General features: G+C 37.9%; 1 protein-coding gene across 1 annotated transcript in view; it reads left to right on the top strand.

Moving 5' to 3' along the window:
• The first annotated feature begins 5,073 nt into the window (after nt 1-5,073).
• The window catches only part of LOC122810962 (G-protein-signaling modulator 2-like), a 140,068-nt gene continuing 120,027 nt past the window's right edge, over nt 5,074-25,114 (top strand). Inside the window, exon 1 of the mRNA XM_044082490.1 lies at nt 5,074-5,210. Coding sequence (XP_043938425.1) covers nt 5,091-5,210 — 120 coding nt within the window. The 5' untranslated portion in view covers nt 5,074-5,090. The remainder of the gene's footprint in view (nt 5,211-25,114) is intronic.

Raw genomic sequence — 25,114 nt, 5'->3', positions numbered from 1 at the left:
TTACATCTTGTCTTGCATTTAAAATCATGAAGATCGAAAGGAAATGTTGTCCAGAGCTTTAAGGAATAGCCTAACTGTTAAGTTTTCAGGGTTGAAAGGGAAAAAAAGTCATCATTATTTTTACCCTGCCTTGATGAAAAATTCACAATGAAGATTTTGTAAATATTGTCCCTTTTGTATCCAGGATTGTCTCTTTGCCTTGGAGTGAGTCAAGTCTGACTTTTACATAAGGAAAGAAATTCCAGGACAATGAAAGTAATGAAGAGTTTGGTGAACTGCACGGTACAGGCTCTGGAAAGAACTGGACTGGATCTGGCAGTTGTCTAGAAAGGAAAATGTGAACTTCCTAGAGTATGTGCTAGGAAACACTGGAGCTGGAAAGTTGGTAAACTCTCTTAACACAGCAAATTGCAAGCAACTGATTTGAAAGAGAAAGTCCCAAACACACAGCCTATAACATTGACTGTGATCTTTGTAGATGGTACTGTGTACGTACGAATTTTGCATGCCCATGATTACCACATAGGCCTGTTGCATCAACACAGGTAGTAATGCTTGGATGTTAAACATATTGAACTTCTTAGTTACTATTATTTATCTGGTTTACGTTTGTAAAGTCTTGAATATGTTTGCAATAGCTACTTTTTCTGGAACAATGACAAATTTGTATTGCTTGATTCTTAAAAAGCTATATAATCGAGGGCAGTTACAAAGAATCTGTTCTCTCTCTCTCTCTCTCTGTGTGCTTCAGACTGGAGCTGCTCAAACATCTGTGGTGTACCCTGATGTTGTTACTTGTCTGTAAAAACTACTGAGAGCTGTCAAATGGGTAAACAGTCTCCAAGTGGATGAAGAACAGGTTGAAACAAATGTCAGGAAAGATCATTGATGTTTATTACTGAATGATCTGTCTTGCTAAATATATATATGTTGCTGCTGACATTGCGTATATATTGACTCCCAAGCCTGTTGTCTTTGGTATTGTTTTTTTCTGCCTATGCTGCTTTTGTCTTACCTGCTCTATAAAGAATGTGTAGGACTTAGTTGAAAAGGTTAGGAAAATTTAGAGAATGGCATATATAAACTGGTTTAACAATCGCCATAGTTTTGCACTGCTTTTCCAGTTGCTCACATCCTTTTGAGAAGAAACTCCAAACAACTGGTATAATCCAAACAAACTTCAAAAACCTAACTATTAACACTGTCAAGGAATGGTTGTTTTCTGAGATAACTATGTTTTTTTTTTGGATCAACACCAGAAGCAGATGTTATAAAATCCACATGGATAGTGTTACAGCCACATTTTATAATCTGGGTGCCAGTCTTATCAGTTGACTGACTTAACATAGAAATGTTGAAAAACATCAGCAATGCCTTGACATAGGTTTGTTTTAAAGTTTCTACCTTGTTCTGCACTACATGGATCTAGTAGTTTACAGCCTTAAAACCCAGATGTATATCTTGCCTTACTAGGTCTTTCAAGGACTCTACTCTCTGCCAGTTTTACAATGCTAGAGCATCAGGTTTTTTAGTCCCCTTAGGAATATCTGAGTTAATCACGGCAGGATAGGCTATAGAAATTGTGTACTGCGCTGAACCCTGTAAAATCCGCCTGGTTCCCTTGGAGCTGATGGCTAAGAATCAGGCAGTCAGAATAGAGAAACATGCAGGTCTTCTAAGGCAGATCGAACTCAGTCTAAAATGTTTTTTTCATAAGATTTATAGATTTTGCCAACAATAAATCTTCTAGAGATGCTGGAGAATCCGAAAAAGGGTGATTTCTTATCTTCAGAATTAGTATCAAGGCCAAAAGCTAAATGGAATTGGCTAGTATAAGTTGTGAAGTCTTCATCTTCCTCATCTTTCTCAGAACTACAAAAATAAATAGAAGTTGTTTCATTCTCTCTCTCTCTTTTTTAGTACTCCCTAAGGTGTAAGACTTTGAAGAGACTGCTAAAACTTCAGTTGCCTTTTGTGATCATGAAAATGCTTCTGAGCAAATCTGAAATATTCACTTTTGCCCTAAGGAGAGCAGGGAAACCAGTGATGATACTGGACCAAGGTATGGGGAATGAATCCAAACTCCAGAGAAAGTTCTCACATGTAACAGCCATGGGTCCATTGGTCACTGATGCCTGCCCTTCTGGCTTTCCTGATGTCTATTTATTACATTTCATTTTTAATTTTGTTAAGAGAAGACTCTTTAATTTCCATTTAAAACCTCTTCCTTAAACGTTGTTGTTTGTTTTTTAAAGAAACTTTCTGATCGACCACAGGAGAAGAAAGAAAACACAAAGAAAGAAAAAAATGGAGATAAAGCACTAATTGTTACACTATAAAAAAGCTTCTAAATTTCTTGCCCTTGTAAATTCTTCATATTAGCTTTTGACAATGTTAGTTACCAAAATTGTGAGTCACTATGAATCACTCTCAAAAAAAAAAAAAAGATAGAACAAATGACAGTCTTTAGGAAGAATGTGGTAGCCAAAAAGACACTTAGTAACTTTCTCTTAGGGCTTTATTAGTAAAACACTAACAATATAAGTTATGACTGAGTCTATGACCACTACCAGCTTGCTATGTGCTTGAGACATAGATCTCAAGAAACTCACCTCGAGAACAGAATACAGAGAAGCTCTAGAGTGGTGACTCTTGACATCCATAACTAGAACATGTAACTTGTTAACTATGATCCAAGCGATCCAGTCATAATTATTTGTAGTGCATGGAGCTTTTACTGCCCTGATGTAGCACTAAAGTGAAAAAAAAATGTAGCAGAGCAAAGCCTTGAAAGCTGTAACACACTTAGTGCCCTTAGTATTGTGTGTCATGCTTACAGTGGGCAGAAGCAAAGTGTCCATCAGAAGTGTAGATGGTTATTCTGGCATCCACTTCTGTCCTCTGATTTGATGCCCCCATTTTCATTTCCAAGGAGCAAAAAAAAAGCTTTCCCTCTTCAGACTTGAGGAGTGGGGAAAACAAAACTTCTTTTTCCTTTTAAACTGAATTTCCTTTTAAACTAAATATAGAAAACCATGAACTAAAAATGAGTGATTGGAAACCTAACATTTAATACTGATATTGTTTTGTAAACTTACATATATGACATACACACATCTATCTCATGTTGATATTGAAGCACAGCTACCAAGACCATGTAATGCTGAATAAAAGGAAATACCTGATTTTACTGGAATCGTCTTGATGTGGTATATCTGGAGTTCAGAAAGACCTTTACAATGTATTAAGTATGAGCTTGGTAGTTAAGCTAAAGGCTTTGGGGTTAGATCCTGAAATGGTGAAGTAAATAGTAAACTGTCTGCAAGATTTAGCACAAGAGGGAAGTGGCAGTTTGAAGGTGCTATCAGTAGCAGAGGCAGTAATCAGCAGAGAACCACAGAACTCATATATGGGACAATATTATTTATATTCTATTATCTTCTGTTAGTATGACTGCTAGAAGAACAATCTACATTTAAGACGATTCATAATTTTCATTAAATCGATGTCAGTGTGGTTAAATACTACTTTATGCATTATTATTATTATTATTATTATTATTATTATTATTATGGAGTTTTTGTCTCTGGACTTCCCTTATAAAAAGGCACACATTGATTAGTACCTATTCCCCTGTTATATATAAATATGTGTATTATGTCTTTATCAGGTATCACATTAGGGTTGTTGGCAAATATTAACCCTGATTGCTAGTGGCACCAGGGTAGTGTAGTAGTCACAGATGGAAGGAGTTAGTGACTAGCAGAGAGACCTAGCATGGCTTGAGGGTGATAAGTGAAATTTAATGAAAAAGTTAAGGGTTGTGCATTTTAATGGCTGAAAATCCATGGAAAGCATACATGCTCAATGGAGAGAAAGACAGACAGAAATAGAAATAGACAGACAAAAGACTTTCAAGAAAAAAGTTCTGGGGGTCAGAAGGGAGCATTCAAGACAGGCTTAAGGAAATAGCACTTTACATGGAGGCTATTCAGGCCTTCAAATCTATTACCCGAAGCAATGCTATAATTTGATAAATCAGTAGGGTTCACAGATGTCTAGTACAGAATAAGAAAGGGATGGAGCAAGGTCACAAGAGAGACAGCTGTATGGGGGATGAAGCAAGCATGAATGCCTGAAGAGCAAGTCTTTTTCCATCAGCACCTCTGTATATTTATTAGAAAGCTCAACAACAAAATTGTTGTGTCGTTGTAAAACAAGTAAGGCAAGATGTATTTCCTGTACCAGAATGTACTCTACACAAAGTTAGTGCTAAACTGGTCTCATGTCACAAGTGCAAGACACAGAACATTTGGTCTTAGAACTGAAAAAAATACCTGATTATATAGACAAAAAACTACACATTTTGAAATTCAGTGTTAACCATTAAAGCATATTTGTGGGTAGGCCTTGCCCCCTAAACATTTCCAGTGTGAACAGGCTGTGCCCCCACTCTCCTGACGCTTACCTATGACCCCAAGGTACTGCAGCCTTAGACTTAACATATATTCCACCCACTAGAATTTGTAATTTCACCACTCCAAGTATTGCAGTTATGGTCCTTGAAATTTAAACATGCAGCCCCCCCATGTGACTTGTCGATTATCTCTCATCAGTATCAGTTACTGTGCAGTGGCAAGAAAACAACCTGAAGGGCTGCAAGCTAAACAGCATGCTCATAACTAGCCACTGCTTGTCTGCACAGTTACTACAGGCCTACTCTTTTCATCTATTGTGAAACATCTCTATTGCAGCTCTCTCTTTGTGAAATAAATAACAGGTTAAATATGTTATGCAGACCATTTATCAAAGGACTGGTTTCTAATTTTACTATTCATTTTATTGTGCGATTTCTTGGTAAGTGAAACTCAATCATATTCCATTACAGGCCCTGCAATGCCTGTATATCTAGGCCTGTTAATCTGGGGCCTCAGGTAGAGGTTTCTTTTTAAGTCCTCCAAAGGACCTTGCCAAAACAGTGGAATGGTTATTTATTGTAAAGCTTTAGGCAAACGTGGTCTGAGTATTTAAAAGAAGTATATCCTAACAAGTGTTGTTATGTTTTAGCAGCTGAAGGCCCCCCTCCTGATATGGAGAACTTGATGGAAATGGTCGCTGTTGCTCAGAGTCGACGACTAGATGACCAGAGGGCAACCTGTAGTCACCTGCCTGGCTTTGACCCCATTGCCAATATCTCCAGTAATGGCAAGGTAAGTAAACAATGCATTGAAAGGACACAGAAACTAGCTCTTAAACACTGCTACTCTCTTTTTAGGACAATTGTTTCAGTTCATTAGCTCTTATTTATATGGAAAGACATAAAGATAAGAAACTCCTTCTTTGTCTTACCATCTGCTATGAAGTTGCTATGCAAAACTACTTTGCTACAAGGTGTGGTACATACAGCAACATATATATTATGAAATGAGCTAATGAAATACTTATGATTGGCTCAGAAACAAATAATTCTTGGCTGATACTAGGTATTATCATTAGATGTAACTGCACTGGATCCAACTCATGACTCCAAAAATGCACACTGGTGCATCTGTTATGATCTTCCATTCTCAGTAAGAGCACATACACAGAAACACACACACACACACACACACACACACACACACACACACACACACACACACACACACACACACACACACACACACACACACACACACACACACACACACACACACACACACATATATATATATATATATGCATATTATGTGTAGATGTGAGTCTGTCATCAAACATCAAACACTCACATTACCAAACAACCAAAGAATGATCCTTTGAGATCACATCTAAATGATTGAAAACAACAAAAAATAAAACTCATTTTTTTCCATGGGGACATGCCTCCCTGGCACCAACTTAGAGATCATACAACAGTGGGGTAAGGGCACTACAACCCTATAGAGAAAGCTGCTGGCAAAAACTCCATTGAAAACAGTTTTCACTCATAGGAACTTTCATTGTTATTCTCAGCCCAAAAAAGCATTTGTTGTTTCAGACTGCAACCATATTGTGTATGTATGTATGTATATATATATATATATATATATATATATATATATATATATATATATATATATATATATGTGTGTGTGTGTGTGTGTGTGTGTGTGTGTGTGTGTGTGTGTGGAGTGCTGATTATTGACAACAGGACAGTTGGCTGACATCTGTTTAGTACTCAAGATTTGGTTGATTAAACAGATGGTCGATATGTATGCGAGATTGCACTATATTCAGTTTAGGGGGAATATGGCCTTTCCCTGATACTGTAAAAATTTGGAATTAGTTTATATAATTACCAGGGGGTGTGGAGGTTTATTTTTTATTTTTTTTTTGTATGTGCTGGGGTTGTTTCTCAGCAAACACATAGTTGCTTGGCAACATTTGCAATGTTGACATTTTCTGGTTGACATGGTGAACATCAGTGTTTGGGTCCTTGATGAAAATCAGTAAACTCATATATAGACAGATATATCTATAGATTGATAGATGGATAGATAGCTACAGATACATATATATATATATATATATATATATATATATATATATATATATATATAAAAGTATATGTATATATAGACACACACATAGATGTACGCACGCACTCATGTATACACACTCAGACACACACACACACACATAGATAGATATAGATCGATAGGTACAGATTAGCAAATGCAATATACTGGTGACAGTTTCTTCATCTTCAGTGCAGTTCATTAACAAAAAAGTAGTTAAAACAAAGTTCATTTTCAGCTTAAATAAAAACAAGCAAACTTTTGCTTAATGTACTTCTAGTTACTTATAGTTCAGTTCTGTGTTTGTTAGTCCACTTTAAGTCTGCCAGTAAAACATAATATTTCTTACAATTCATAGACTTAATATTGCAGCTCTTGCCAAGCTGTTTTACAGTCTACAAATCCATCCACACAGCATTAGCAACTGCAGGGCCCAATTTGTATCACTGCACGATTTCTCACAAGTTTTCTACTTTAAAAATCAAAAACTTTGGCAAACCAGTTGCTATAGTAACTACAACTTATACCACATACTGCAAGCAATATCAGACTTCATTTCTGTACAGAACTTAATACTCCACTGCACTACCAACTGATTGTGCCCCCTAACACCTTGCACCCAAGGCAGCTGCCCATTGAAGGCTCCCCTAGCTAAACTTCTGTTTGGGGACCCCCAAGGCACAACCATACTTTTCAGCTTCTTTACTTGAGAATTTCAGATAAATGCAAAAATAATGGGGGAAAATGTTCAGAATCAGGGACATTAAAACATTTGTCTAATTCACTTAAAAAGTTACTAGAATAACAGGCTTTGCATCAACTACATTTTCTTAATCTGGACTGCAGGAAGTATGAAACTGTAAAGTTTGGCATTATTGACTGGCTGCATTTTTCCCCATGGCCGTCAAGGTGAAGACCTTTTTTCCCCCATGCTCCTAAGACTGTAAGGGTTTGCAGTTGGTAGTGGAAGAATACTGGATAAAGCCAAAAATAATAGAGCCAAATGCCCCAAATCTGGGACAGATCTTAATAGTGCTAAGAAGGGTGCTAGAATAGCAGGATTTTATATCAGCATGCATTTCATGACAGATATGGGCACAGTATTTTTTCATATAAGGGGTGGCATAAGCCACAATAATTTGGGCTAGGCTTATAAACCTTAGAGGGCAGAGCTATAAATAATATATGAACCTGAACCTATGAACTCTGAAACAGAAATGCCTGTCATTTCAGTTCTCAATGATATAACAGAAACAATACATTTTATGAGGAATGGACCAAAATATGAGGAAAACATCTCTCTGAATTTCTGAACAGTTAAGAGGTATGGAATATAGTATATCATAGCTCTCAGCTTCTTAGCACAAGAACTCTGGACAACGTCTAAAATAATGGGGAGATAAAGGCTGAAAAATAGGGACACATTTTAAATATTGCTCTTATAAACTTAAAAAAGTTGCTTGAATAACATGATTTGGGTTAGTATGAATTTTATGAAGGGTATGAAGTCTTAAACTCAAATGTATGTCATTATTTAATGATTTCAATCTTCAGTGATTTGCCAGGAAACCATAAATTGTATGAGGACTATATCAAAAATATGAGGCAAAAATCTGGACATTCTGTGAAAATCTGGACACTTGAGAGCTAGGTAGTGCAGGTATTTTTAAATCTGGCCATTTGTTAATGAAATGCCAGTATCTTAACAATTGCCAGTATTGTATTTGGAGCGATGGAAGTGCTGAAGTATGTGGTAGATTAACTGTAGCAAGATGCTTGTTACAGTATCTGCAAACAGCAGGCTACAAACTTAAGCAGAAGAACCTTTTCTTCTTCAAAGTGAAGACTTGTTTTTTTAGCTATGGTTCTGGCAAGTCCAGCCCTTAAGTGCAGGACCCTACTGCATCCAATTGGTCCAACCTGTCTAAGGCTAGCCTGCATCCACAGTATGGCTCCTGAACCTGGTATTCTTTGAATAAATTCATAGTTAGGCTCCAGGTATTCCTTGAGTAGATCCACAGGGCATCCATATTCACTCCTGATATTTTCCACACCACTTTTTTTGTCAGTGTCCACCAACAGTCTCCACACTTCCTCAAAAGCCCTCCGTGTAAGAGGCAAACACTTCTGACATTGTGGCTTTCTCTGCCCTTCACAGGTGATTCACATTAGACTATGGTATTCTAGCTTTTCAGTGCTGTACTATACATACATTTAGCCATCAAGTCTATCGTGCAAGATATATATATATATACATATATATATATATATATATATATATATATATATATATATATATATATATATATACACACACACACACACACACACACACACACACACACACACACACACACACACACACACACACACACACACACACACACACACACACCACTCCTATAAAAGAAGCAGTTACCATTCCACAAAACAGCCATGATGACATCCCTCTCTCCATTTCCAGCATAGAACTCTTGATTCTATACTGATATACGATGGGTATAGGACTGGGTAACCCATCCACATTCATGTAGGTGTTATCAAGCCATTGCCTGATGGTGAAATGAAATGGCTGCAGTAACAAAGACCACATACACCGTTTGGAATTTATACCCTGCTGCTTGTACAACCACTGCAAGGGTGCCTGGTCAGTAACTAAACTGAAGCTATGTCCCACTAAGTAATTCTGCAATAAAGTTAGTGCCCATTTAATAGTGAGACACTTTCACTCTATGACAGAGTATCTTTTTTCATTCTTACTTTGTTTTCTACTGAGGTAGCAGACTTGGTATTCCTTACCGCATACTTCCTGCAATGACACGGCTCCTAACTCTACTTTACTGTACTGATGCACACAACAAAGGGTTTAGTAAAGTCAAAGGCAAGCAAGACTGTCTTTGAACATAAGATAGCTTTCTGTTGGTTAAAATCCTCATCTACTGCAATGGCCTACATTATATAGATGGGCTGCCTGCCTTCAGTAAGGTCTGTCAGAGGACTGGTTATAGTAGCAAAATTAAGTTCACATTTTCTAAAGTAGCCTGCTAGTACTAAGAATGCTTTCACTTGTGGAGTGGTACTGGGTATAAGCCAGTTCCTAACAGATTCCATTTTGTCTATTTGTGGGTGTATTTACCCCTTTCTCAATCGTATTCCCTAAGTATCTTGCTTCTGTCACACAAAACTTACCTTTGGCAGAATTAACTGTAAGTCCTGCTTGTCATAAGTCCAGCATAACTGGCCATTTGAGCAAATACGAGTCCTGAGCTTCTGAATAAATTACTACACTTCATTAAGATACACAATTTAGCAGCTGGTGTGAGGTTACAGAACTTTATCCATGTGCATTTGAAAAATGGCCAAGGGGTAAGACAGTATAGTAAAAAAGACTATTGGGGAGGATTCTGTCTTCTCTTTGGCATCAATGGTGAGGGTAATTTGTCATTATTCCTTGGTTGAATTTAGGATGATCCAAAACCTTGCTGCGCCTTAATTACCTACCCTGTCTATGAGCATAGCCACTCTGGGCATTAGATAAGTGCCAAATTTAAATATGGTATTCAGTTTTTGTACATCATTACAAAATCATATGGAACCATCTGGCTTAAGGACAAGCACAACTGGGCTGTTACACTCACTTTCATACATCTTAATAATGCCTATTTTAAGCATGTTCTTTATTTATTCATTTATTGCTTTGCTTTGGGAGTCTGGTATTGTACATAGTTTTTGGCTTACCTTTTCCCCAGCGCAGTACCAGTATGAAGCCGTATTAAATCTGTTATACCAGCAATAAAAACTCTTCTACTTCTTGCTTCTGGTCTTTAGACAGTATTTGATCAATATAAATAGCAGGGATAGATTCCGTGATACCAGAAAACTAGCATCTATGCCAGCTCCCAGACTGACTACAGAAGCTTCATCTTCCCTCCAAGCTTTTAATACATTTATGTAATAGATCTGCTCTGGTTTTCTCTTTTTAGTTCTGTTTTGGTCTTGTCTTTTCAGCTTAGCTTTCTGTTTTGTAGTTCACTTCATTCATTTCTGTACCACCTCAAAGAGTCATTGAAATCTTGCTAGGAATTTATTTCCAGAAGAGGGAACATTTTGTCCCCTGTTTTAACCTCTCTGAGTTCGGCATTCCTGTTATTTTATGTTTATTTATGTTTGTCACATCTCTTGTGCCCTTTGTATATGTTCCTTAAAGATCATGTAAAACGTGCAAAATGGAATGCTGAACCTGCATTATGTTTCTGCCTTAAAGGAACAGATGTAGGTGTGCAGTGGTTGTTTATGTCTTATTTTCATAGAAAACAATTTTATGTGAAAAATAAGAAGTGTATAAAAGTTCTTCAGCTACCTTCATGCTTATGCCCATGAAGGGCATGAAGGGCTGATGTTTGGGATACAGAAGTCTTCTGGTCTTGGCTTCTGCCGCCTGCTTAAAGCACTCATAGTAAACAATGGACTCTAATAGAGATAAAATGCAGTGTCACAGAATGAGCACTCGAACAATTCAAATATTTGAGCAATTATCACATTACTCATTACTTACTATTTTTTCTGGGGTGTTCGTCTTGGGACTTTGGTGTCATTTTTTTTTTCTGTATTATGCCACCTATTTCAGTGCTGCTGGATTACTTCTGACTATAGCTGCCCACAGGATCACATCATCACACAGCTAGGTGTGATGACATGATTGACCACGAGTGCAGGTGTTGTGTGAGGCATGCCGGTTAGATACACTTGCTTATTTTTTTTTTCATTTTAATTAGTTAAATGTTATTCTTTTTTTTTTTTGGGGTAGCAAGAATTTGGAGACTGGCTAGCAGATATCACTGTTCAAGTCTGCTAGCTTCCGACTTTATGTAAGTTGGAGCTTTGAATTTGGTCTTTATCTACTGGCATAACAGTTTTTAAGCTTACTTACGGAATAGTAAAGAGTGCTGCCACATTTTTCAATGGGATTTTCTTCTACTCCCGCATCTCTTTTGCTATGTCCAGCAAGTCTCAAAGATGTCTGCCATATAGTAAATGAAATGGGTAAACCCTGCTGAAGTTTACAGCAATTATTTTGCTCTACTATCCCACTGGTTTGAGGGTTTTACTGTAAAACACTGGCAAAGGATGTACATTACTCAAGACAAAAATAGTATTCCCTGGTCTGTGAGTATTTCTTTGGGAAGCCCTAACATGGAGATACAAGCTTTATGGTTACTGAACACGAGCTCTCTTAGTATTGACTTAGCATTGGCTTTTCACAGAGGTGATGCTTCTTGAAGCCTAGGACATATCAATAACCATTAAATGTCTTTGCAGCCATTACTAGATTTTACTAAAACACCTACAAGACAATGTTCATTAATGAAATTTCAATAAGCATATGTATCAGTGGACTTAGATCCCTGGATTTGGTGCTATCTTTTCACATAGTAGCAGTGGTGGCTTCAAATCAAAGGGGGGGGCTGCAGGAGACTGTTGAATAGGTGTGGCCAATGAGATGGGGTGTGGTCAACTAGAAAGGGGTGGAGCTATGCTAAAAACTGCAAAAACTGGGACTTTAATTAAATATGCTGCCCTGGGTGCCAAACCATCATTATGAGAGTCAAATCAAGACAAAATGAAGTGTAGAAGAAAAAAAATATTTAATGCCTTGGCTACATGACAGCTTACTTAATATCTAGATGGAAACAAAAAGGTTGTGAGGCATGAAAACATAAATTGCTTTTTAAATACATTACTGGAATGTCAGTCAAAATCAAATATAAAAAAACAAGCAGCACTCAACTCAAACCACTTCTCATTGCACTGCAATTCTAATTATAATTTATATTCAGCTTTATCAAACTACCAAGTAACATGCTGAAAGTAGCAATCTCTGTGATACCCCCACTTGTAAAAATGTTTCTTATCCAAAAAAGACCTGCTGCCTGACAACAACTATCTACTTGTTTCATGGATAAAACATGATCAAAGTAAAAAAAAATGAACAGCAAACAAAAAACAAGCTCAAGATACATTGCTTAAAGGATTACTGCACAGGTTATGGACCACACATGATAGATTGGCATTTTGTTTAGTTTACAGGTAAAACCTGCAAAGATGACTGCAAGTCTCCAACAAATGTAATGAGCTTTTGAAAATACTGCGGTTCTGTCCTTTATTACAAATACTGTCATATGCATTTCAATACCCAAGGCTTATACACTAGTGATGTAAATATTCTCTGCATGGCAATAACACAAAGACTGTCTATGTTGGTAATTCTTTAACAGTATACTTATTAAAGCTTACTTCCATATTACAGTCTCAGACAAGCTTACTTGATGGTTATTAAAGCATTGCTACTTAAACACAGAACAACAGGCACTGCAACAACATGAATTTTCTGAATAAGAAGAAGCATAAATCAACAGTATAAAATATGACAGAAAACCAGAACATTCTGCATAATCAAGGACAGATGAAAAGCCACTGTAGTATTTGTGTCTACCTTGGATGGGGGAATACTCTGCATACTTACACTGCTTAACTGCTCCTTGCCTTGCTTAGACACATCCAGAGTTATTACATGGGGACTGGGGTACAACAAGTATGTCACAATTTGAAATGTCTCTGGCTGGCGGTGATGGCCCTGACACATTTGTCATACCTCTCAACCTCAGAGCAAGAAATCTGGACAAAGCCATTAATAGAAGTGGGACAAAGGCCCAAAAATAAAGACAATTTTTATATATTGCTCTTATAAACTTAGAAAGATAATAGAATAGTAGGTCTTGCATTAGTATGAATTTTCTGAAGGGTATGAAATCTGAAACTCAAATGTCTACCATTATTTTCTAACTTAAATCTTTAATGATTTGCCACTAATTTGCCAGAAAACCACAATTTTATGAAAAACGGACCAAAAATGTGATGCAAAAATATAAAGTAGCCACGCAGTACAGCTGGGAACCTGTCAAATAAGGGACACATTTTTAATATTAGTACTGTCAACTTGAGCAGCTGACAAAATAAGAGAATCTACATTCATTTCTGATATTAAAAGTAATCTATAACTCTGATCATTGGGCATTGGGCTGGCACCTCGGTACCATAAAAATCCATGCCAATCATTAGAGGACCGATGTTCCGCTGTAACGACCCCTAACCGGAAAAAGCCGAAAGACATTAGTTTTATAACTCTGATCATTACAATTATTTATTAATTGTACACACTCCACATTTTCTTCCAAATTTGCCATGTTGCGGAGGGATTATTAGGGGGAGAGCAACATTTTGAGCCAAAATCGGGGACAGTTGAGAGGTTTGGATATACCTAATTCTGTAAAGCGATTTATTTGCGCATACTTCTTAACTCAGGAAATTTGGACAAGGCAAAATATATTGGGGGAACATACAAACAGTGCTAAAAATTGCTCTTGTATAAACTTAGATAGTTAACAGAATAACAGGTCTTGCATGCATTTTTCTGAAGGGTATGAAGTCTGAAACTCAATGTCTGTCATTATTTAGTGACTTCATTCCTAAATGATTTTCCAGAAAACCACAAATGTTATGAGGAACAAACCAAAAATAAGAAGCAAAAATGTATTCATTCTGCAAAAATCTGGACAGTTGAGAGGTATAGTTCAGCCGGGGCTGTCTGAGTTTGCCGCTCTTCCCCCCTTACAAAATCATGGTGAAATGGGGCCTTCCCCCTGCAACTATTCCAATGTCCCATTACTTGGCTATTTCACCCCATTTATCATAAACACTCTAATGTGCATACTGCTCTACTTCTACAATGATTTGGATTTCATTTAAATTTTTATTTTGCATTTTACAGCACAAACACTAATAGCTATCTGCTAAACAAAGCAATGCAGTCTCACAATGAAAATAGACTTAGCATTAAAACTTCTCTGCCCTTGAAACTCACATTCATTGAAACAGCATTGAAACCCACATTCAAAGAAAATAATCTGGCCAGTGGCAGATAAAGATGAACTTTGGGCTATTTTCAAATCATAGGCCCCTTGCACAGGAAACATACATGTGTTCTTTGATACACCTTCCTGATTGTATTAAATTATATTCCTTGTATAATACAGTGCAGTTGTTAGAAGGCATTTTAAATTTATTGTTTGGAACATTTTTCCAGTAAACAATGAAACAAAATGCATGCACCAATAATGACAAAACTGCCCAGTTCAGAACATTTCTATCATAAAAGTCTACTCAAAATTCTACAGTCCACCAGTATCAGTAAATATGCACAATCTCTGCAGAAGTAAAAGTCATATAAATAATTCTACATTAAAGAGATCTGTAACTAATGAAGAGGTTGCTGCTAGCACACAAATTTATATTTCATTGTTTCATCTACAAATAAAGTGCCTGTTCGCCTTGAAGAATAAATTGCCTATGTTACATAAAAAATGATAAGCTGGTAATATTGCAATAGGGAATGGATGGCAAACTGATAACAGGTTCATCATTACTAGGTATCTCCGCCAAGGACAGTCTCAGGACTGCATCATCTACCCCCTTTAAAAGTACAGTATCAGCAATGCATCTATATACTGTGGGAGTAGAACCCACAGCCTTCTACATCAAAAGCAAGTACACTACCTGTTGTGCTATTAACAATTCAAGCAGACTCACCATAAGCACCACTGAATGTCTCTTCAAGCTCACAGCTCCTTGTAAAATCCACTCGACAGTCAACTGTATCTCTCAACTTTGAAGCACAAGAAATCTGGAAAAAGCCTAAATTTATTGGGGGGGGGGCAAAAGCCCAAAAACTAGGGACACATTTTAAACATTGCTTGTATAATCTTGGAAAGTTGCTGGAATAAAATGCTGTGTTATCAACACATGTTTCATTGCCAAGACTTGAACTCAGGACCCTATGCACTACAGTCAGAACAACATACTACTATGCCAGATCAGCTGTTTTTTGAAAGGTGGGTAGAATGAAACTTAAATGGCTATTGTTTAGTGAATTCAGTGCTCACCATAGCTCTCAATTTGTTAGCACAAAAACACCTAGACAAAGCCAATAATGGGGGAATACAGCCCCAAACATATTCAGTGAATTCAGTTCTCACCATAGCTCTCAACCTGTTAGCACAAAAAACCTGGACAAAGCCAACAATGCGGGAACAGAGCCCTAAAAATAGGGACACATTTCAAATATTGATCTTATAAACAGAAAATTGCTAGAATAAAAGGTTTTGTGTTACCATGTACTTTCTGAAGAATATGAAGTCTGAAATTCAAATGCCTGTCATTATGTTCCAGGAAAACCACAGATTCTATGAGGAACAGAACAGAAATATGAAGCAAATATTTTACAAGTGATGGTGGGTAAGGCATTCAAGCTATTGCTACCTACACCCAAGGTACATGGTTTGAGTCTAGCCACCACCAGGTATATTTCCTGAGTTCTCTCTAGTCACCGAGGCATTACACACACACACAGAGCTTCTACTCAACTTGCTTTGTTAATTCAAAGTCCCTTCCTGCAGCTCACGTATGTCCCCAAAAGCCCTGCGAGACAACATCAAAGTCCTTGTCCCTGTGAGAACAGGCTCCAGCCTGCAGATGTTGCAGTCCGATCCCCTTCCAGTCTATGCAGTTGTAATTGCATAGACTTCTGGGATCTCTTTATAGCAGTCCAGATTCCTGTGTGCATGTGTGGAGTTCTGGGAATACTGATCATGCATGTGTAGAAGTCTGGGATAACTTGCATTTGTTTTTATTTCATTTTTTCGTTTTTTTCCATTTTTCTTTTTTTCTTTAAGTTTGTTTTATTTTCTGGGTGGGGGGGTTGCAGTCCTGCAGTCCAATAGCACGAGCCACCCCTGCATACTAGGCAAGCTGCACAGAAGTTCTCAGTCTCTTTCATTACACCAAGCTAATAAAATCTAGCTGACAAAATACAGCTTTGCATCAGTTTCATTACACATGTTCTAAAATGTTTTCGAAATAACATTTCTACTTTGTCCTAGTCTTTGCTAACTTGCACAGTAAATCATTCTTCATTTCAAAATATGGAAATGTGAAGAGGCCAATCTGCTCAACTGTTTCCCCTTCTGTTCTGGCTATATTCTCTGGTTCTGCTTAATATATCATTCTTCCTCTGTTATTTCTTAAAATTTTCATTGCTTGTTTGTAAATTTATTAAATCATGGAGACTTTGATTACTACTCTGGCACAAAGTAAAGTATATTTGTGTATTTATTTATTTAATTTATTTTACATTTGTTAACTGGGTTAATCCAACTGGACCAGGTCCATTTTCAGTGGAGGCCCGGGGAGAAAAGCTCCACAATTAGATAGATTAAGTAACAAAATAGACAAAAATAGACAATGATTGCACAGAGACATGCATAATAACAATAGTGAGCTTAAACTGTCCCATTATACAATGACCTCCCCATTAATATTCAAAAACGTGCACGCTGATTGGTCAGCGTGCACGTTGTAAATCCAAGTTATAGTAATGGAAAAAGGTCCGATCGCCCAGACTTTTTCCATTACTATAACTCTTACAGCAACACTGTCTCGCTATGTTAAACGAGTTTAACATAGCGAGACAGTTTGTAAAAGCAACGGAGATCCTGGTCTCGCTATGTTAAATGGGTTTAACATAGCGAGACAGTTTTAAAATAAGCAACGAACATTCTCCATTGCTTTTTTAAAGCTGTCTCGCTATGTTAAACCCATTTAACATAGCAAAACAGTTTGTAAAAAGCAACGGAGATCTTGCTTTCTCCGTTGCTTTTTTCAAAACGGTCTCACTATGTTAAATGAGTTTAACATAGCGAGACAGCTTTAAAATAAGCAACGGAGATTCTCTGTTGCTTTTTTTAAAGCTGTCTCGCTATGTTAAACCCATTTAACATAGCGAACGTTTGTAAAAGCAACGGAGATCTTGCTTTCTCAGTTGCTTTTGCCCACAACTCTGATGTACTGTGTAGGCATGCATGCGCAGTACATCAAAACTGCCACAGAATACCAGACAGCTGCGGAAGGGCAGCAAGGAGGCATTATACAATGCCATTATTTAAGAAAAGTAATTATTTTTTCTTAAATAATGTATTATAATAGCAATAACCCACTTCTGGGTGTGGGTAATGCTGGATTTACCCACGGTTGGCTTTGTTTGGCCACTCGGGCTTCGCCCTCATGACCAAACCACGCCAACTGTGGGTAAACCCAGCATTACCCACACCCAGGTGTTGGTTATTGCTATAATAAACTATGAAATAATTAGAAGTCTGCAAGTCTAGACCTTATAACCTCTTCACCTACAAATACAAGTATAGATGCTTCTTCTCCTATTTCATCCTCTACAAAAAGAATGACATTCATGCTAGTGACTTTCCTCTGCTTTTGGTTTAATCATTTCATTTCATTTTACTGCATTTGTTTCTGTTGCTTTAAATATATGCTGCTGATGTGCCTGTTTCTAACTAGACCTTTTGCTTTTGACATTATAGTGGGAAAACTTGGACCATCTTCTGATTCCTTTTCTTCTTCTTTTAGTGAGTTTATCGCCAAGGGATTTTCCCTCTCTGTCTGTACACAGACATCCTTCACTACTTTAATGACTGGAATCTTCTGACAAGATTCCGTATCATGCACAATGGGTTGTTCCTTTGGGTTTTTACACTAAGTTTTTCACTGCTTTAATAATTGGGGAGTTTCTGGTAAGACCCAGTAACTAGTTTCGGATAAAACACAGGTTCTTCTATCTCTTCCAGATAAAGCCAGATTTTACTTCATTTTGAACTTTCTACACTTAACTCTCTTTTCAGGACTGTATATTTTAAACAGTGTGCCAAACTCTTTCTGCTGCTCCTCTCCCAATGATTTTTTTTAGGATATATTCAGAGCAGAAATTATCTAGCTCCATACCCCTATAATTTCCATAGTGCTTTGGACTGAGGGAAGTGTAGGCCAGACATGGTATAATGTGTTTAATAACATACAAAAGCTACAGAATAGAGTACTTTACCCAACAGCATTTGCATTTGTAAATGTGTTATAGGATACTCTTTCCTTTCTCCATGAACACATACTGTTTCCATCTTTAATTGTCATTTGCTTTATGTCTACAGACATATGGCTCCCTAAGTCTGACCATGCTGTCAGAGTCTGGTAGCCACTTCAGTTCCTTCCCATCCACTTACACTGTACAGTTAGCTAACCTGGTAATAGCATAAAAACAAATTATATGTGTCATTTCATATAATGCAGCAACATTATGTGCCTGTAGTAAAGAAAAGCATTCTCTGGAACCTGCTCCTCAGTTCTAAACTGAAGTTTATTTACACAGAAAACACAGCATTACTTTTCTTGACATAATTACTGGGAATAACCAAAAGAATAAAAAAAAAAACACAGCCATGGTACTCTGCCAGTTTGTTTCAGTAAGTGTGCTTCTATTATTTTTACAGCTCAGATTTAGTGTGGCCTCTTTTCAGTCAACAAAACAGTATGTACAGATAGCAGTTGTTTTCCTTCAACATTCTTTATCATACAGACAGACAGAAATAATTCCATAATTTCTCTTTTGTAGGACAACAGCTCCTATCCCTATTCCAGTTTTCAGGAACATCTTCCAGGTTGACTTCATTATTCACATCTGTTTCCTGGATACCTCTCTTTACAACCCTCTCTCTAGATCCAAAGGTCAGGAATCTAATCTCTCAGGATGTAACAGCTACAATATAAATTTACAGGCAGCGGCTCCCCATTAGCTGTAATTGAGAGTCATTCTCTGATTAACCAGCCTGCCTTCCATTTCCCTTCCATGATACACCCTTTGGTTAAAACAATTCCAACCAGTGTACAAACAGTAGACAGAACACTACAACAAGCATTGTGCTTCCCAAGCTCTGCAGTCCATCACTGCCTCATATGACCCTCCCCCCAGTGTACAGCCACTGGTTCTGGAACCATCACATAGGATGTAAGCCCAAGACAGCCCATTTGCATTTAGTTTGCACAGTATCAGGCCAACAAAAACCAAGCCACCCTAGATTACTACCAGTAACTAAGAAATAAAGCCAAAAAATAGATCAAGATTTATAAAAAAACATATTATACTGGTTTCCAACAAAAACACCAAAATAATCCTAAATAATTCTGGGCATCTATAAAACAACTACTACAACCTGGACAATCCTCAGCTCCAACCCCTACCACCACAAATACTACAGACAGCATAGCTATCCAGTTCAATACATATTTCATCAACTCCATATTATCATTAGCCAAAAATAACAGCAATGCTCTCCTATCCATACCTATAGAAACTGAAGAAACTACCAGTGCTTTCTCCTTCAAGCCTGTCCAAATCAGCACCATAAAAAATGCTCAAGAAAATAAACCCACATCTCTCACTGCTGATAAATTACCTGCCAGATATCTAAAACTAGCAGCCAGTGCTATCTCTTACTCTGTCTGTATTTTGATCAACCGATCCATCACAGAATAATACGTGCCCAAGCTCTGGAAAATATCCTACATCACCCCACTACATAAAGGCGGAACCTCAACGGAATTTTGTAACTACAGGCCAATGGCACTATTATCACCACTATCTAAAATTCTAGAAAAATGTATACACTTACAAACTATGAATTACCTATTATGCAATAACCTACTAACCAATTCTCAACACAGCTTCTTACCTAGTCATAGTACCACAACTGTGCTTATAAGTTTCACCAACACAATTAATCAATTCACAAATAAAGGACAACTAGTATCCTCCATCGTCCTAGATATGTCCAAGGCATTTGACACCATTTCCCACCAAAAGCTCATCAATGAACTCTCATCCCTAAACCTAAGCCAAATGGTCCTCTCACAGTTTCACAACTGAGTATCTGACTGACAACAAGCTGTCAAATGGCAATTTGATCTCTCCTCCCTGTTACCCGTCACAGTAGACATTCCACAGGGTTCAATCCTAGGTCCACTCTTCTTCACTATCTTCACCAACAAACTCTACACTGCTACCCACCTGGCCACTATCACACAATATGCAGGTGACTCCACTCTCTTCTTTGCCACACCTTCCCTCCGATAACTCCAAGAAATAACCCAGCAATCCTTCTCAGTAGTAGAATCTTGGCTGTCTGGCTATCAACTAATTCTCAATCCCAATAAAACTTAACTAATGCTTTTTTCCAATAACAAATCACCTGACTACCTATCCTCCTATCTCATCTACTCGTCAAAAAATACCAAAACGTATCCTGTATCTCACACAAAACTGCTTGAAGTCACTATTGGTAATAGCTTGAAATTTGATAAACACAGCACTATTCATTAAAAGGGCTCATATAAAACTTGGCTCCCTATACAGAGTCAAGCAATACTGTCCTAACTCTGCCAGACAATCTATTGCCGGGACCCACATACTATCTACTATACTTTACGCCTCTCCTATCTTCACCAACCTTAAGAAAACAGACCTAACTAAGTTTGAAGCCTGGTACAATAAGATTCCCAGATTAGCCACTAACTCACTACATAGAGCTCACCACTATGCTGATCTTTGCCAGTTTAACTGGTTAGAACTACCCAATCTCTTATCCTTCACCCAACTCATGACCACCCATACCGTGATATACTAACCTGATAAGTGTCCAGCACTTCAAAATCTTCTGCAACCCTACTCCAATAATAGAATCCTGAGATATTCTGACAAGTTCCTATTAAAAGTCACAAAATCAAATAACAGTTTTGGGGATTCACTCTTTTCCAACTGTATCTCCAGGGCTTGGAATATCATCCCTCAGCACAGCCTAACCGCTACAAACCCCTGCAAGGTCAAACAACTTCTCAAGACTCACTTAGCTCACAGCTGGCGCTGCACATGTACACCCCTTGGCTGATTTTGACATCACTCGTACATTCTCATTTTCACATCTGTACCTCTCTCACTTCCTCAGGAAACCTAACAAATTACTTTGTCACATTCTCGGAGACCCACTCTAATCTAATTCCTCTGTCCAACCTGTTCTCCATCCCTCTTTCTCCACCTTAATTCTCCCATCATTTTCTCATAATCTTTCTCTTATCACCTCACTAACCCCTCCTAAAACTTCCTCCCTTTTCCCCCTCTAAATTCTTCTTGTATCCATTATCCATTCTATCCATTGTGTAATTGCCTATACTCCAATATGTATATCAGCTATTCCCTGTATATTCTATAATGTGCAATTGTTTACTTTGTAAATAATTTGTATTTGTTAACTTGTATTTGCAGCTTTTCTCCTAGGCCTCCACTGAAAATAGGCTACTTTTTCAGTCGGACTTCCCCAGTAAGCAAATGTCAAATAAATAAATAAAGTGATTGCTGTCTATGTAATGTCGGATTTAAAAATTATAAGTCTGGACAGTCAAATCCTATCTGGATAATTTGGGGGTGCAGTCCTTCTGATGGCATAGCTTATGTAGATGGGCATACTACGTAACTAGCACAGATTTCTTACCGAGTAAATAGCAATTTAGAGTAGTGAGGACCCATTCTATGTCAATGAATTTATCTCATGGGGGGTATCAGAGAGACCAAGCAAAATGTTAATCCTAAAGCTCTGATCAGGGCCTGTGATAAAAGTTAAACAAAAAAGTTTGCTGGAGAGAAAATAGGAAAAACATCAGTAAACAAGAACATAAAGAAGAACATATTACAACCTCTAAGCTGCACCAAAAGAAAAACATTTTGTTTCAAAAGCTAGTGAATGTGGCAGTGAATGTTTGGACAATAGGAGACACAGTAGAGGGCCAGCAGCATGTGGTGAAGAAACTACAAGAAAAGCTGCATGACCTGGAGGAAGACAAAGACAAAGCTGCAGTGACAGCAGAACTGTTGGACAACAACACAAAAATAAAACAGATGGAAACAGCTGTAAATAAACAATGAGAAAATGGATGGCCTGGAAAATAGATCCAGAAGATGTAGTTAATGGAATGAATCCATCCATCCGTCCACAACCCCTTTTTCCTATTTTTGCACATGGGGCTGGGTTGTCACTTCACAGCACAGTCACACTCACACCTATGGCCAATGTAAAGTGTCCAATCCATCTACTGCTTGTCTTTGGAAAGTGGGAGAAAACTGGAGAACCCAGAGGAAACCCACATGAACACAGGGAGGACATGTAGACTCTGCACAGAAGGACCCCCAGCCAAGAATCAAACAGGGGAGCCTCTTGCTGTGAGGCAACAATGCTATCCGATATGCCACTGTGCTGCCCTCACTGGAAAGCAGGTAAGAATATCAGAACTGGCATGGAAAACTTTGTGAATTAATTGCTACAGCAAAGATTTAAATTACCAGAGATTACAACCACAACTACAGAGAAAACTGAGAGTAGAGATAAGAAATCCAGAAAGTGAAAGATGACCAAGGCAAGTACTCATGCACCTGCATTCCTATAACATCAAGGAAGAGATCCTAAGGTAATCATAATTGCTAAGAACAATTCCCCTTGAAGTACATACATGGTGGAAAACACAACATACTAGTTCAAACTCCCTACCTGATATGGATTGGCAGGTCTATTTGCAAGGGACAGGTGACAAAAGAAGCCAGAAGAACTAACATAAGATGTCGGCATACCAGCATGGAAGACAATGAAACGAGACAGGACTATACTGTATAGAGACTGGCAAAGGGGAAGACAAATGAGATGAGAATAGAACAGCAGGGAACAAAGATGTGAGGCATGAAAACGGAAAAAGGAAGCAAGTTGACAGAGGCAGAGTAAGGATAAGAGTTTATCCAAGGATAAAAGAAAGGAAAGGAAGAAAAGCAGCCTGGGCAGAAGTATGAGCAGGAAGAGGAAAGATGGTACAGTTCTCAGATGGGGATCCAGCCCCTGAAACATTTCTGGGGATATTAGGCAAGGGAAGGACTGAAAAAGCTAGATAGAACTTGACAAACTAGAAAGGAGCAAAAGGGAGCCTACAGATCACCTTAGAAGGCAGATCCTACAGAGTGAATAAAAATAAGGGTCAGGCAACGGGACATGGACAAACCATGAGGGAGTTTGTTTAGAGTTCATTAAAAAGATAGTCTAAAGTCCTGTATATCTGAAAAGACTGAGGAGTGTAATCAGTCAAAATAAAGATGGATTGGAATATATTACACAACTGACAGAAGACTGTAAAAAAATGATACTGAAGGATATAACAGCCAGGCAGCCAAAGCTTCAGGGCACCTTCCATGTGCACAAACTGTCACATAGCTTATATTGAGCTGAGTAAACAACAAGTTTGGGTGCCAAGCCCTTCACAGCTTTCCTGCCAACAGAGAGAGGGAGGCTTAGCCCTGAAAGGACAATGCTAGAAAGAACAAAAAATGAATAACCACAGTCTCACATATACAGCATACCAAAAAGCAAGGGAGGTGGAGGAAGGGAATAGCTAGAGCAGCAGTGATCTTTCGAACATCTATTGTTATTGTAAGTTTACTTATACAACTGTAATATGTTCATCATATTGATAACTGCTGCAGTAGTCTTAGCTTTATGGGTAGATTACTCTAGCTTACTACATTTGGGGGGTGGAAGAAGACGAGTCCAGGACCCCCCAGGAGAATGGCCCTTGCTTAGCCTGATCTAGACGTAGAGAAGGAATCAAGCTTATAGTGCATTGTAAAAATATGTACAGGGAACCAAGTTGCTGCTTCTAGAATGCTTCTAGAAACCAACCCTTTCCAAAAAGCCATAGATGAAGCCAAGGACCTGGTAGAGTGGGCCTTGACCCTTCCTGGAATAGTTTTGTTATAGTGAGTATAACAAAAGGTAGTAGCCTTAGATAACTATTTTTAAATAGTTTGTTTTGACAAAGGTTGTCCCTTCTTACCCTCACAAGAAATGAACAACTGATCTGAAGATCTGAAATATTTATCTTTGTCAAGACAGTACCCGAGTTGTCTGTGGACATCCAAGGTATGAACTATCCTTCCTTCCTCATTTTTGGGTTCAGAAAAGAAAATGGAGAGATGGATAGTTTGGCTTAAATTAAACTCGGATACCACTTTAGGCATAAAGGAAGAATTAGTTCTCAAATAAACCCTGTCCCTGTGGAAAATGAGTTAGGGTTGACGCACCAGATTGCAACTCAGATACTCTTCTTGCAGGGGTCCAAGCAATCAGTAAAACTGTTTTCCATGTTAAGAACGTCAAGTCAGGCAGGCTAGTTGGTTCAAATGGAGAAAACATCAGCTTCTCTAACACAAAATTAAGATTCCAAGGAAGGGCAACTGGTTTTCTTGGAGGCATCTGATGCGAAACCCAAACATTTTTGCATGTGTCTGCATTGAAAGAGGAGGATCCATGGGCAGACATGCTGAAAAAGTTGGTAAATTAACCTTAATAGAAGAGTAAGAAAGGACATAGGATACTAACTTACACAAATACTGTAAAACCAGAGAACAAATAGCCCTGAGTGGGTGCTAATTATTTTGTTGGCAACAACTAGAAAACCGTTTCCATTTGCTAATATATGATTTTCTAGCAGTAGGTTTTCTTGCCTCAAATAGTACCTGTGGCACATCCTCAGTA

This window comes from Protopterus annectens, chromosome 9.part0 (assembly GCF_019279795.1).
Source record: "Protopterus annectens isolate FY-2018-M chromosome 9.part0, PAN1.0, whole genome shotgun sequence".
NCBI classification, from domain to species: domain Eukaryota; kingdom Metazoa; phylum Chordata; order Ceratodontiformes; family Protopteridae; genus Protopterus; species Protopterus annectens.
The sequence above is the reverse complement of the archived record's forward strand: the minus strand, read 5'-3'. Positions and strand labels throughout refer to the sequence as shown.